This window comes from Pseudomassariella vexata, assembly GCF_002105095.1.
Source record: "Pseudomassariella vexata strain CBS 129021 chromosome Unknown BCR38scaffold_6, whole genome shotgun sequence".
NCBI lineage: Eukaryota > Fungi > Ascomycota > Sordariomycetes > Amphisphaeriales > Pseudomassariaceae > Pseudomassariella > Pseudomassariella vexata.
The window spans coordinates 754563-768502 of NW_024467961.1; the positions used below are offsets into that span (position 1 = coordinate 754563).

Here is a 13940-nt window from a genome sequence, read left to right on the forward strand (position 1 = left end):
TTGCGTCCTGTTCTTGTCATGTTCTTAGTGCGTGATGATGTCGAGAACTTCGAACGGAACCAAGGTCTTGTTGACGTCAAGCACTGTCGTAAGAGTAAGGTTGCCTCAATATTATTCGTTCAAGTTACTGGATTTCAGCATCCCAATCAGATAGTCGCTTGCTCCAGGCGGCCAGACCGATACAGCAGCTAACTGCCTGTTGACGAGCTGAGCGCTGGGGGTCTTCTCTCCAGTACCGAGTGCCAATATTGGTCCCCTTAGAGACAAGTAACCACGAGCCGTGTTGCCATTTTGCTGCTAGTGGAAACCCTGGATCCTAGGGTACGGAAGGGAGAAAACCCACCAAGGCTGCTTTAGTGCTACGCATACAGAGAAGGAGCTCGCGCGGCCGGTCCCAGAAAGGGATCCCTTTATTCGTATGCTGCTGCTTCTGTGGACTTTGGTCATGCCATGGGCATATTTGATTTCTGGGACTGGCCTTGATGGGTATAGCGCGGCTGTGCCGCTTTCAGATCAAAGCGGACCTATGAATGGCCGTCATCTTGTCATATATCAGTTCACTATGCTAACTGACTCTGGTCACGATCCATAAGGGAGTGTGTTACCTGTTGTTGGTTGTGGAGTTCGACCGTAGTTAGGTTCTCTTGAGGCGCGGTGCCAGTGTCTGAACTCTGACCTGAATTTCTGGGGCACCGTGTCTAAAGCCTTACGGGCTGTCTCAGGTGTTATAATTCCGTGTAGGCTTTTCAAAGGGGATGTGCTCGGTGCCAACAAGTCCTGTCTCTTGGTCAACCATCCGGATAGTGTGAATAAGGATCAGTTCTCGGATATGGCACAAACTAGATAAATTGACCGTATTCGGGCTTCGTCTGATAGGGATTAAAGTCATTCTGGCGAAGGAAGAGGCCCAAACACCTGTAGCGAGGTCCTTAATGGACCCGCCGGTCACCAAATGCCTGATTATTAATAAGTTACCGCGGGATTCGATTCCCACTACCTATGGATAGCAACATTTGGGACGGCACAGAATATTGTCAGACAAGCCGTATTACTTGTAAGTTTGGAACGGCATTGACGAGTAATTAAACGTGCCGTCAACCCAAAAGGTAAGCAGGTTCCACTCTGGTCTCGAGTGATTATGGAGTTATTAGGTTGGTATGCAACCTACCTATCCCTCCAGAAATGAAGAATAGTGCAGCCAACTATCTCGTGTTGATCAGGCCATTTGCACCAGCGCTAAAACCCAGCAATTATCAGTCTCATGTCAGGATTTCCGAAATGAGGACCCCATTCTTCATTCCGGTAGGAGTAAAGAAGAATTCAATTGGACCCTGTGAAATCAACAAGTAGGTTTCATTAACCTTCTGACAAGTCCAGCTTTCCCTGCAGAAAAAGCCTTCCCCAGCTCAGGACGGTGCTAAGGACGGTGCTAAGGCCGGAAAGACGTTTGAGAAGCGATCTTCGTGGTCGATCATCGGAGAAGAAAAGTAGTAATACCGGTTCATATAATGGTGGTGTCTGTTACGGGCCTACAAAACGCAGGCAACGCACAGGGCTGCCACGTTTTCGAATCACATTCACCCAGTATTCGGCCCGTTAGAACCCCCTTTCATGCAAATACCCTCTGACCGCGTTCTGACCCAGAACGTTGGTAGATCCAGTTGGAAGTTGACAACCTGCATGATGTATTTTGGATATTTCACCCCTTTGAATCTTACTGGCATGCCGGAAACGTGGAACGGGCTCACTTTGTGGGTAAAGAGCTCTCTGATTGCTTGCAAGGTGCTGACTGAAAGAAAGGACCGAGACACTTGGCCCCGTTTTTGTAATATCTACGCCTTAAGCACGATACTGCGGAGTGTCTTGTCATCAGCTTGCGTTCTGTGATGACAACAAGAGGACTTGGTATCAATTCTTCATATCAAGATAGGAAGGTGGAACAAGTAAGCGACAGAAAGATTGACGGCTTATATATTGAAGCCCAGAGGGAAGGTGTCGAAAGATGAACACTCGCAAGTCAATCACGGATCAGATAAACCGGTTCGGCTCGCTAACACAAGACCAAGTTGATGTGATGAGCAGCGGAGTGCCAATAAATCCACCTTTCACTAACCCCAGACTGGGGAAGGTCTGGAGATCGAAGACCCACGAGCAACTACGAGGAAGCCGCAACGCACAGGTGCTCATCTTACGTGGGGTGCAGAGTTCGGATGGCAAGTGCCAGATTCTGCCCCAACACAAACCATGCTGCGATCAAATGCTTGCTATGCCAAACAAGATATAGAAAATTTGAAATTGCTGCTCTCTTACACTCTCGCTTCCACTCTGCTGGACGCCAACAAGGCATGTCTTCATTTCGGATCTCTTCGGCCCAGGCCACGTCCGATCTCCCCACCAGAAGCCCACGCTTTCTCAGGTCGCTGTGAAGTTCTTGGGTGCAATTTGTTGCGGGGGACCTGGACTCGGCTCTAGGATCGCCGGCTGGCTCTTGTGAGCATTGTGAGCAGACTTCGTCAAAGTTCACCACCACCTCCAAATTTGTCAAATGATTCTATGCGATCCCAATAATGCACCCCGCTCAAAAGCAGTCTACTTGCGTTGCTCGTACGTACATGCTCTTACCTACATAGAGCGTCAGCGACACAACTGGGCGGTAGCGAGGCCCCATAAACGGCCGCCACAATACACCTCAACAGCACTATTAGATTCGCAAGGTCAGCAATATCCACGTCCGCAGCACAGTTATAGTGTGTCCCAAAAACAAAGACGAAAAAGATTTGCTGCGGAAGCAAGGGTCTGAGCTCGAGTACTCATACATCCTCAACATGCAGTTTCGCTGTAACTTCAACCACCATTTCTGGAATTTGCATGCCCAGATACCCACCACGTAATCACTTCCCGTGTCGCCCTAGCCTCATTGAGGATTGAGGAACGCCTCTGAACCATACGATTCATATTACCTTTCATCCGGAAGCCGGGGGGCCTGTCCGTCCTGCCTTGAGGAACCGCAGATCCATCCTATCCGCCTGTGGTATCTGGGACTTCAATTAATTCAGCTTGAAGTAGCGGCTTATCCAGAGACTAGAGCCTTTACTTGCGCCCTCCCAAAGACAGAAGCGTGCTCTCTAGTGAGAGCTCACAGCAAAGATCCCCAGTGTCTTCGCGAATACACGCGCGAATACGATTTCCCCGCTATCCCAAAGCTAACGGATCTTCGCTTCGTACGAGGATTTCCAACCCCTCCCCCACCTAGTTACTACTCCATCATACGGAGTCTTGACCCACCGCCAATTTGTACTTTGTACTGGCCATCTGACAAGTCACCGCCGGTCTGCTGATGAAAAACTCACAGGAGCAGAAAATTCGTCTCGAGTAGGAAGTACAACCTACTGTCGTCACAAGTCCCCCGTACGTCTTCAGAATCGACCGCTGGTCCTCAGCACCTGGAGCTCCAATTAGACGAGGTTACTTTCGAGGGCCCCTGTACTCGGTGACCTTCAAGTGGGTGCATCCATACCGGGATGGGAAGTTATTCTGGGGTTTGACGAACTCATGCCCCAGGTGACGAGTTGGGGTCTACAAGGGTGGGAGGTGCGCTATGTGCCGCCTCTGCCTCGCCCTAGAAATCTGTAATTCAAGGAGGTGGACTGCAATGCTCCGGGTTTTCAGAGTCCGTTTAAACATAACGAGGTGCCTTGCAGGCCACGCTTTTTCTGGCGCTGCTTCCTTCCCTTCGTCATATCTTCGATGTTGCTTTTCCACGTGGAACGTCGTGGATAAATGCGTTGCTGAAGCAGAGGCCATTTACTTCCGGCTGGGCGTCGCATAGGATTACTATCTCGACCGGCTTGTTCCTATCCTAAGGGTGCCCATCACGGCGTTGAGTACGGTCGGTCTGCAAACCCACGACATGTCACCGTCCTCGACGGGCGACTCCCCTCTTTCTGTTGGAGGCGCGAGCACCTCAGGCAGGGCATTCCCGCTTCCTTCCAGAGAGAACTTCTCCATTGAAGTGTCGTCTCCGCAGCTCAGTTCGATTCCCAATGGTTCCGCAATAAAGTCTCCCATCTCTCTTAAAGCACCGAGGACCAGTTTCAGCCGCGACGGTATACTGGGATCAGCACAGAAGACGCGCAACTTGTCACAGTCGTCCGAAGCCCGTCCTGATCAGGTAATCAACGGTCTGCAGAAGATGTCGAGCGACGAGAGCTCAAATCCGCTCAAGAGACGCAACACGGACGCAACGGTCGACTATCCCCGGAGAAGGGCTACGATAGCTGTAGGTCGTTCAGCGGATCCACGCTTGAGTGGGTTACTGACCAGAAGACTTAGTGTGAAGTATGTCGGTCTCGCAAATCTCGCTGCGACGGCACCAAACCAAAGTGTAAGCTCTGCACGGAACTCGGAGCGGAATGCATCTACCGAGAGCCTGGGATCAAGCTTGACGCCGGCGACAAGCTCATCCTCGAAAGACTTAACCGCATAGAAAGCCTTCTTCAGATGGGTTTAAGCGGCAATCATCCAAACGGGATGCAACTATCGGGCGACTCGCCGCCCATGAGCAACGGAACCGCCCTCAGCGGTGAGAATCTGATGGGCCAAGCTGGGGTTCACGGTGCAAGCAGCTTCCTCTCCATCATCCCCAGCGCCGGTCTGGGCACATGGACGAGCCCAACCAACATATCGACCATGCCCAAGGTCCATACGAATGCGGCACTGCATCTACTACAGTGGCCTCTGATCCGCGATCTCGTTCAACGGCCGTACGACCCTCAAATCCTCCTCCAACTCGAAATGGCTCGGGAACCGTTGCCTTCCCTCGCCAAAACCCCGTGCGTCGATTTGTCCAACACGAACGCCTACATCGAGGCCTACTTTGACCGAGTCAACATCTGGTATGCCTGTGTTAATCCTTACACTTGGCGGAGCCACTACCGGACTGCCCTCACCAACGGCTTCCGCGAGGGTCCGGAGAGCTGCATCGTTTTGCTAGTCCTTGCGCTTGGGCAGGCGAGTCTGCGTGGAAGCATATCTCGCATTGTGCCGCATGAGGATCCTCCAGGTCTACAGTATTTCACAGCTGCCTGGTCTCTGTTACCCGGCATGATGACTTCCAACAGTGTTCTTGCCGCACAGTGCCACCTTCTGGCCGCCGCATATCTCTTCTATCTCGTGCGCCCTCTCGAAGCCTGGAACTTGCTCTTCACAACAAGTAGTAAGCTGCAACTTCTCCTCATGACCCCGACGCGGATACCTGAGGACCAGAGGGAGTTGTCTGAGAGAATATATTGGAACGCGCTGCTTTTCGAAAGTGATCTACTGGCCGAGTTGGATCTGCCGCATTCTGGCGTCGTACAATTGGAAGAGAACGTTGGGCTTCCGGGAGGCTTCCAGGGCGAAGAGTCGGAAGCCGTCGGCCGAGACGACCTGTGGTATTTTCTAGCCGAAATCGCACTCCGGAGGTTGCTCAATCGCGTCAGCCAGCTTATTTACTCCAAAGATTCCATGGCCTCCACAACCAGCCTGGAACCAGTCGTAGCTGAGCTTGACTTCCAGTTGACTCAGTGGTATGAAAGTCTACCATCAGCATTACAATTTCCTTTTACTCGCGCGCCCCTACCAGATCCGATTCAGACGGTGCTGCGATTGCGCTTCTTTGCCTGCCGAACGATTATATACCGCCCGTACATCTTAGCTGTACTTGACAATGAACAAGCCGCCCTAGATCCTTCAGTACGGGAAAGCTGTCACAAGTGTCTCGAGGCCTCCATCAGGCAGCTGGAGCATATACCCGCACAGTAAGTAGACATCCCCCAGGTTATTTTCTTGTCTATACGTTCACGTTTTACCTAACAAATCGACCGCAGTCACATGGGCCACATCCCCTACCTATGGCAAGGCGCATTATCCATCGTCTCACAAACACTCCTCATTATGGGCGCAACCATGTCACCATCCCTTTCCAACATTCTTCTCACCCTCGTGCCTCATCGTGAGGCTATCGATCAGATTATCAACGACGTGATTATGGACATCGAGAGAATGGCAGTACTGGCCCCTAGTCTAAGCTTGGCGGCTGAGATCATCAAGGAAGCTGAAGTCAGACGCCGCACCTTCCTCAGTGGCTGACTGCTACACGCAAAAACATGGTTGACCCAACAGCAACACTAGCCCCTAGTTCCTGGGCGCCACCATTCCTGGTTCTCATTCCGAGTCCTTCCTCATCACCGAACGCATCTAGTGACGTCATTTCACTCCAAGGCCATCTCACCCGTTTTCCACTCCCTTGCTTTTCATGCCTATAGACAGTCTACCGGCGTAACGAGAAAACGGTATGGCCAGGCGTCCAAACAGGACGAGTGAGGAGGTGCGCATTGCGTTGACACCCATACGATTCCAAAGAGCCCACGCTGGCATAACCATGACGATTGCGCAGCTCTCGGTTGCAGTTATTCTTCCGAACCGAGACCTTTCAGCCTCATCGAATCCCGTATTGCCTGATTGTCTGATTGCGGCAGTGGTCACTCATCCCCTCAGGCCGGACGCAAGCAAGGTGAAAGCAAGCCTCCAAGCCTAGTTTGTGCACTTTCTTGCGGTGATTTTTGCTGCAGGATCTTTGCAGCTGGGGTTGCACCACCTGCTTGGTGCACCCGAAGGGCCCGAAGGGGAGATTGGTAGCGTGTGGTTGGCGGGACATCGTGGTACCCCAGGCTAGACGGCCCGCTTTTCCGCAAGAATCCCCTCCACCAATTAGGACCGACTGCGATTGCCCAAACCGGACTGGGGGTAAGCGGAGCACAAGCAACCACTGGGACCTTCCATCAATCGCTGGAATAATTCGATCATTGCTCCTGGATGCACCATTTAGTATGTCTTGCATGAGAGGCTGCTGAAATTGGACTCCTCCAAGTCACCTCACAAAAGTTAAATAAAACTGAGAAGAGGAGGAATTGGACATCACGTACGTTACGATGCTATTGGTCAATCGAGGTGGGCTTCGATAGTCAGTCACTTTCTATGTCATGGACACAGCTGTATGGACGGATTTTCACTTGCTTGCGGTAGGGGATTCTACCCTGGAGAGCCTGATAGGTCACGCCTTTGGCCTGTCGGGACTTCCGATGAACATCGGCGCATGGTGTATGATACCACCTTGATTTATGTGGTTTGCGCTACGTACAACAGGACTTGTACAGTACTCTACGCTGGTCATGGTCAACAGATAACTCGCAAGCTCAAATAAGAAACGGGACAGAGTTGACTGCCTTAATTATGACCGGTCTCAACAGGCCACGCAGCATCAACCGTACTTGAATGCTTTCTTAGATACCAGGGAATGGACAGCATTGTTGTATAGAGCACTGCCACTGCGAGATTGATCACATACATCAAACCATGACTAGCGGCTCCGGGCTTGGACCCTAGAATCATGATCCTTCATTTCCAAATATACCATGTGTGAAGGTATACAATGCAGGGTTTCCAATACTCGTAATCGGGATGAGCAAACTCAACATCGTCTGCTACCTCGCGAGGGTATGGACAGTGGGCGAACCACCTTCCTGAGGGACATATCATGACTTGACGCGAGCTGCCATCGTTTGTTAACTCGGACGGTAAATACATCAGTTTACTATAAGGAATGGATTCGGATCCAGGCGCTGGGGAAAGGCACGATGCGAACTTAGCAAGACAGGCGGCTTCTAACTACCCTTACCCACCCCGCATTCTTTCCCGTGCCAATTCGAACATCTGTGGTTGTGAAACATGTGGATATACTTCCTGCAGGGGGACTTTTACTGTGCTTTATCGACTTCCTTCCTTCAAGGTGCGTCTTTATACTTGACTCCGTGAACATATTCCTACGACCGATATTTGGCATATCGGCTCGTGGCTTCTTCATTATGTGTTTCCACTCGGCACTTGCAATGAGGCAGCCGAGATTCCCCAAATGCCGGGGGTCATCCAAGATCTCTCAGACTTTGGTTCCCTTTCCCCAAACTTTCTTTCTACCTCACTCTACCCACAACAGGGAATCACTGCCCTACCGATTCACTGCGCGGCGCCTACCGTTGCGGCGTATAGGGCTCGGTTTGGGATCGATAGGTTGAGACCACGGAGAGGGACCTGTAGGTGGGTACGTTTTGTCGCGCTTCATTCGTATAAGGGTTGGTAGAAAGGGTCTTGGTCGGATGGATGGATGTGGTGATCTTTCTGGGGCTGCCGGCGGTCGGTGACAGAGAGAAGGAGACTGCGATAGGAACATTGGCTGGCTTGTTGCTGTGGAATGGAAGGGAGTCATTAAATGTCTTGATGGGAAGTGCGATATGCTCCTCATCCAAAAGCTTCGAAACAAAACTGTCGGCGTTGTTTTCAGTCACAATAGGTGGATGCTATGCATGAATGCTCAAGTAGGAAAAACTGCCTGGAGATCATCGACTTCTCAATTGGGCGTTTCACGACTTTGGTAACCCACTTCAAGCTCCAGCTGTAGTTACGTAGACAGGGTGTTCCAAAATAAGGCACTTTGCATCTTGCATTTTGCATATGCTCGCTTCCGGGGCCAATATACCCATGTACGCATGAGCCGCAGTCGGGCCACATGTGCAGCGTCTTGATGTCTCGTGCTGTCTATGACGTACATCCTCAAGGTTAGATCGCGCTTCGTTTACTTCACCCCCTGCTTGACCACAGGTAAGAACCCTGAGATTGAACCTGCAGCTTCAATGCGTGGATTAATCAACAGGACACGTCACACTCACAGTAGAGTCTAACGCGTAGCTTGCCATCATCAATCATGGGACTTTGACGGTCATGCTTATTACATACCTTACTTAAGTGATCAGCACGCTAATATAATATCGTCATGTAGTATTAACAAAGGTCAGTAGGCGAGACAGTAAAATGAAACTATAAACAGGAATGCCGTCCATATTCTTCATAAACAAATACGATTTGGGTTTATAATGATCAGTGCCCAGGAGGTGTGTCTGCGCACTGCATCTCGTCTGCATATACCTATTCCGTCGCACCACTCTGAACTACTATCCCCAACCTAAACCCTCGAAATTCTCTTGAGGCTGCGCTTCGGGTGCAATATTTCGCATGATACATTTTGGTTGCCTCTTTCCCTAGTCTGTCAATGAACTGTTGTCCCTGGTGTCCGGCCATTCGGCAGGCTGGGACGACTTCACGCCCAGCAGTTCACCTGGCATGTCAGGGTCTGTTGGACACAAGCTTAGACTCTAGATCCGGGTGAAATCTTTTTCTCGGTGTTGATCAGATTGTTGAGCTGATTTGATGAAATTTGTTTCGCAGCGGGTTTGTTATAAATGCGTTCCCAAGGACGACATGGGGAGGAGGGAGATGTTTGGGTAGTAGCAGCGATTCGTGTCCAAAATGGAGGCCTTAGTTGAAAATTGGGTCTGTATTAAGAATTATCACCGTCTTTGAGAAACAGTGTAACCCTACGCAGAGGTGGCTGGCCTATGAGGAACATCACCTATCTTCAAATTCCCATCTGCCCAATAATACTAATCTTGGCGTTCTTCATGTTTTTTCTTATGACTGACCGCACATATATATTATCGTCGTATGGGATGTAAGCTTTTGGAACATCCTGGCGTTTATTATATCACTTTTACCGATAATCATATTGATGGTGCCCTGCCATAGCTGAAGGTGAGTCGTTAATGACGTTAACTTCGGCCACGTCCATGTTGCTAAACGACCTAGTCAAGATACTATAATCCGTATTATCATTTACCTAAAACATGGAAGCTGTAGACTATGCACGTTATCCCCTCTGAATCAGTCGCAAGTGAGATCCCTAGGAGCAATGACCGTATGGAATAGAGGAAGACGCTACTGGTTTGGACCAATATGCCCTATGCCGTGTCATGTGGATTATCCCCGCTTTCCATTTCGATTCTCTCCAACAGCCTTATGACCTGAGATCCACGAGCCCTTGCTCATTTCAGCTCGTCCTTCTGATGAACGCCGTGCTGGTTCGAGGCATTGCTCAGGCCCGAACAGTCGGTGCAATTACTACAGTTCAAACCTAGTTCGAATGTTAGCCGAGGACTCCTGGCGCTGCTAATAAACAGAGAAGCCAATAACTTACAGTCGTTGCAGTCCTTGCAATTGGAAGCTGATCATGTCAGCACGGTACTCTTGAGACAGGCGCATGGGGAAGTGATTCACAGCTGGAACAGTCCTCACAATCAGTGCCTGAACATCTGTTAGAAAATCCGACGACTGCAAGGGGTTCCGTAACTTGCAATTAGAGCAATCAGTGCAACTGGTACCTGGGAACAATTGTTAGAACCTCATTGAAAATACCCAATTCGTCAATTGAGGGTATCTCACAGTTCGTGCAGTTCGAACAGTTCTTGCCTAGGAAACCAAAAATCGTCAGTTTGTCCTCAAAAACAATGATATTTCAACCCACAGTCCTTGCAATTAGTGCAGTTGGTATTTCCGTTTCCGTCAGACATCTTTGTTACTGAAAGTTTCTTCGCCGGTGGTGGTTGATGGTGTGAGACAGCTGGGATGGAAATTTGAGCTGAGCGCTGAAGATATTTCTCATCGGCCTCTTATAACATCCAGAAACATGCGTCATCGGTCGTGCAACGCGTTTGTTGGGGGCCAACTGGGGAAAGTACGACAACTCATACGCAGCCTCTGCTGCTTGTTAGCACATGATGACGACACCGCCTTCGTTTGCCAGTAAGCGAACGTTCGCTGAAGACAACAGGCCGAAATTCAATTCGCCAGTTCAACTGCAGATAGGAGCAAATTGTCCCGATGTTGCCAAACGTCAATGTCAAGTTTTGATCGGCAGTCTTCTATGGAAACAAGTAACCAATCATCCTGCTGGTGTGCGCAACCTGCAACATCACCATCACCGAAAACGGGTTGCGTACTTTGTATACTGGATTCTTCATGGGACCACCGCATTTTTAACTGGCTGGTATGATGATCGATCGTTATGCTTCTTCCTCAAATACTGGCACTATTGATGTGTTGTCAGGGTGAGTTGCGTCGGCCACGATGAATTCATTGGCCATCTCCATTGGAAGTTTTCAACGGCAGGCATACGTTGTCTACCCTCGCTATGACCGTAAGTTCTAGATATGATTAGGTCCATCTACTGAGATTCCCAGTGGTCAATTTTCTCGCTGACAGGATTTGATCAAACCCAAGCAACTGTGAATCTAAGATAATCAATGAGATGGTGGTCGTGGAATATTCCTCAACCCGTCAACGGCTGGACTATCCATATCGAATCTTGACGTAAATGAATCTGAGTGAAACGTTTCATGCTCATTCTAGTACAACTGAAAGATATCCAGTGGCAACGGTTGAGTGACAACATACACTTGAGTGTGGCTCGAGGCTATCTCTTATGCCAAACAAAGTCTCTTAGGCTTCATCTGAGACGTGTCGAGTAAAATTACTTCATTAGATGTCCGCTGAATTCCATGGTCGATCCAAGGGCCGGTATGCCCAACTTCAAAGGGGTTGCCATTAAGGACATCTTCACAATAATGTCGGGTTGTACTACAACGCAGGGCTGTATGATCGCGACATGTGAGTTAACATAATTTGGGCCCAAGTACAATTCATCAGCAAAGGCCCAAATATTGCAATCCTGAAAGCTTCATCAAAAGTGCATACCTGGTCACAGACACGATAAAGTCGTCACGCAGAAGGGCAACAACGGAAATGAAACTGCTATGTTCTGCAGTATATCATGTCTCACTCAAATGCGGCAGCAAGGAGAGCAACTCTCTAACTTGGACGCCTCGTCTAGCTCTCTCAACACAACAAGCAAACATGTGATGGGTGAAGAGTGGTTGTCTTGGAGTTTCCAATTTCAAGACAACGTTTCATGAAACCCACAAGAGTAACATGTAGGAGTTTATTTGCTAGGAATTCCCATCTACCTGTTTCAATCGTCAGCCTCCATTCAGCTCTGATGGCCACCTCAGTAGCTCTCCGAGAGGTAAAAATAACTCGACCTTGGGAGCTGGGTGAGCTGAGGCGTTGGGCTGTCTGTCAGCAGTAGGGCCTCCCGAGTAGCGTGTAACTCAGCGGTTATTTTAGTGGATGACCAGTGTGACCTGAGCATTCCAAGCAGAAATCAAGCACGGAATATTCATCTAGAAACCTCGACACATGTCGTATTTACGAGTCGTATTTACGAGACTGGCTGGCTTCTCTATCTTGATCCCTATGGATTCAGAAGCTGCTCTTGTCATCCACAACTTGGAGCCAAAGCAAATGCAGGGGAGGATTATAGTTTGGTATACTCCGAACAACAGGGCTTAGATGTGTCATTCTACGTTTTGAGTTGAATAGATCAGTCTGCCGAGAAACCGTAAAGACAAAGCAATATTAACGTCAATGCATACGGAGACTAACCACCTATGCGCGCTCGAGGATACTCTGAGTATCACTGCTGGTGATGCTTTTGGCTGCAGCGTATTGTGACATTAGACGACTACCGACAGACCGAAGGATTACGCGGATGTTGCTGCTTTGACGGGTTCGGATCGCTCTGGAGATGCCGATCATCTTGCATACCGCATTGAATGTACCCAACTAGGTTTCTTCCATTGAAGCCAAGGGAAACTTTTATCTGCATATATGTGCCAAGTTGTTCGGGTTCTTGTCGTTGGTTAAACAAGCTGCTTAGTCCGTCGATTCCAAGGTGACGGAGAAAATACCAAACCAACAAAGCACCTGGGCAAATTGACACTCGCGCCGTGCCGAAACTTTCCAAAGGCACACGGGGTTCTGTAATACCTTCGTCGAGCGAGTCTCACGGCTTCGAATTGTCATCACTCTTTATCAGCAAAGCGGAAGAAGCTTCACCTGAAGCAAGTTACATTTGCCGAGCCTCATTACCACAAGGTTCGTAATGGCCCCGTCAGTGAAGGATCAGCGGTGTACTATGTGGGCCATGAATCAAAAGGTTTATGCAGGAACAAATATTGTGTCGTTTTCTTCCCGAGGGATATTCCGTTGTCTGATGCCCGTCGAGATCTATCTCCCCAGATCGACGGCAGTACATAACCTATTTCTCGGGCCTTGCGATTACGGCCGTGACGATCAATTGAAAGTTTATTGTCTCTGAAGCAGCCCATGTCAAGACGAAATGCATACAACGGCCGGCCGAATCTCATATCATCTCTGTGATAGCCGTTCATACTACAACAAAAGCCTTTTCATCTAAAAAGAAACCATAGCATCAGAGAGCAGCCAATCATATACAAAGCTATAAGTTTTACTCAGTTATCCTAAGTTGTTTTCTTGTTAGAAGTGCTTGATGTGTTTTTTTATTATGTGCTATTTCCATTGACATGAGCTCGGCCTCCGGTTCCATTGCCGAGGCTGTGCACACCAAGAGTTGGTGGGTTGGCTTGGCAAGTTAAGGATCAAGTTATGGATTACATACATTGCATAGCTTGCATGGCTTTATTATGTGATGTGGCGTAGCAATATACGATCGGCTTTGTCTTTTCCGTTGCTTGAAGGACCAATCCAGTCCAGGCGGCTATAGCCAGTCGATATTGCGTGACCAGCGCGAGAGGTTTTCCCACGTTGTGTGACGTGTGACTATATATGCATGCTCAGCATTTTATATGTAAGAAAAAAAGTGGCACCACATCGTCAGAGCCGGTTCGGTGGTCGCGCTGCTGTTCAATGGAATGGGTAAAAGTTTTCCGCTTGAGGGCGAAATTGAAAATGGCAGGGTGATACAACTCGGCCTCAGCGGGACTCGTATGAAGATCGGAGATGGTGAGGCCAGAATTGGCGATGCAAGTGGGAAAGCGCCGGACAGCAAAATGGGCACAACCACTAAAAATAATGTTTCAGGGTAATCAAGGGCTAAGTGGTTTTGTTGGAGCGTCGATGTCACTAATGATCATGAT

The 13940-nt window shown here is 49.3% G+C and overlaps 3 protein-coding genes across 3 annotated transcripts; 2 read left to right on the forward strand and 1 right to left on the reverse strand.

Moving 5' to 3' along the window:
- Positions 1-3910: 3910 nt before the first annotated feature.
- BCR38DRAFT_408731 (uncharacterized protein) lies at positions 3911-6129 on the forward strand (the record flags this gene model as incomplete). Its single annotated transcript, XM_040858297.1, has 3 exons — positions 3911-4279; positions 4333-5798; positions 5868-6129. The coding sequence occupies 3 exons, from the start codon at positions 3911-3913 to the stop codon at positions 6127-6129; spliced, it is 2097 nt and encodes a 698-aa protein (XP_040716132.1).
- A 1816-nt stretch (positions 6130-7945) lies between these two features.
- Positions 7946-8526, reverse strand: BCR38DRAFT_188675 (uncharacterized protein). The gene has a single exon (XM_040853983.1). The coding sequence runs from the start codon at positions 8336-8338 to the stop codon at positions 8045-8047; it is 294 nt and encodes a 97-aa protein (XP_040716133.1). The 5' UTR covers positions 8339-8526; the 3' UTR covers positions 7946-8044.
- A 1138-nt stretch (positions 8527-9664) lies between these two features.
- On the forward strand, positions 9665-10587 carry BCR38DRAFT_431538 (uncharacterized protein). Its single transcript, XM_040860106.1, has 5 exons — positions 9665-10060; positions 10124-10150; positions 10204-10230; positions 10281-10307; positions 10369-10587. Exons 1-5 carry the CDS (start codon positions 9900-9902, stop codon positions 10397-10399), a joined length of 273 nt encoding a protein of 90 aa, XP_040716134.1. The 5' UTR covers positions 9665-9899; the 3' UTR covers positions 10400-10587.
- Positions 10588-13940: the final 3353 nt, after the last annotated feature.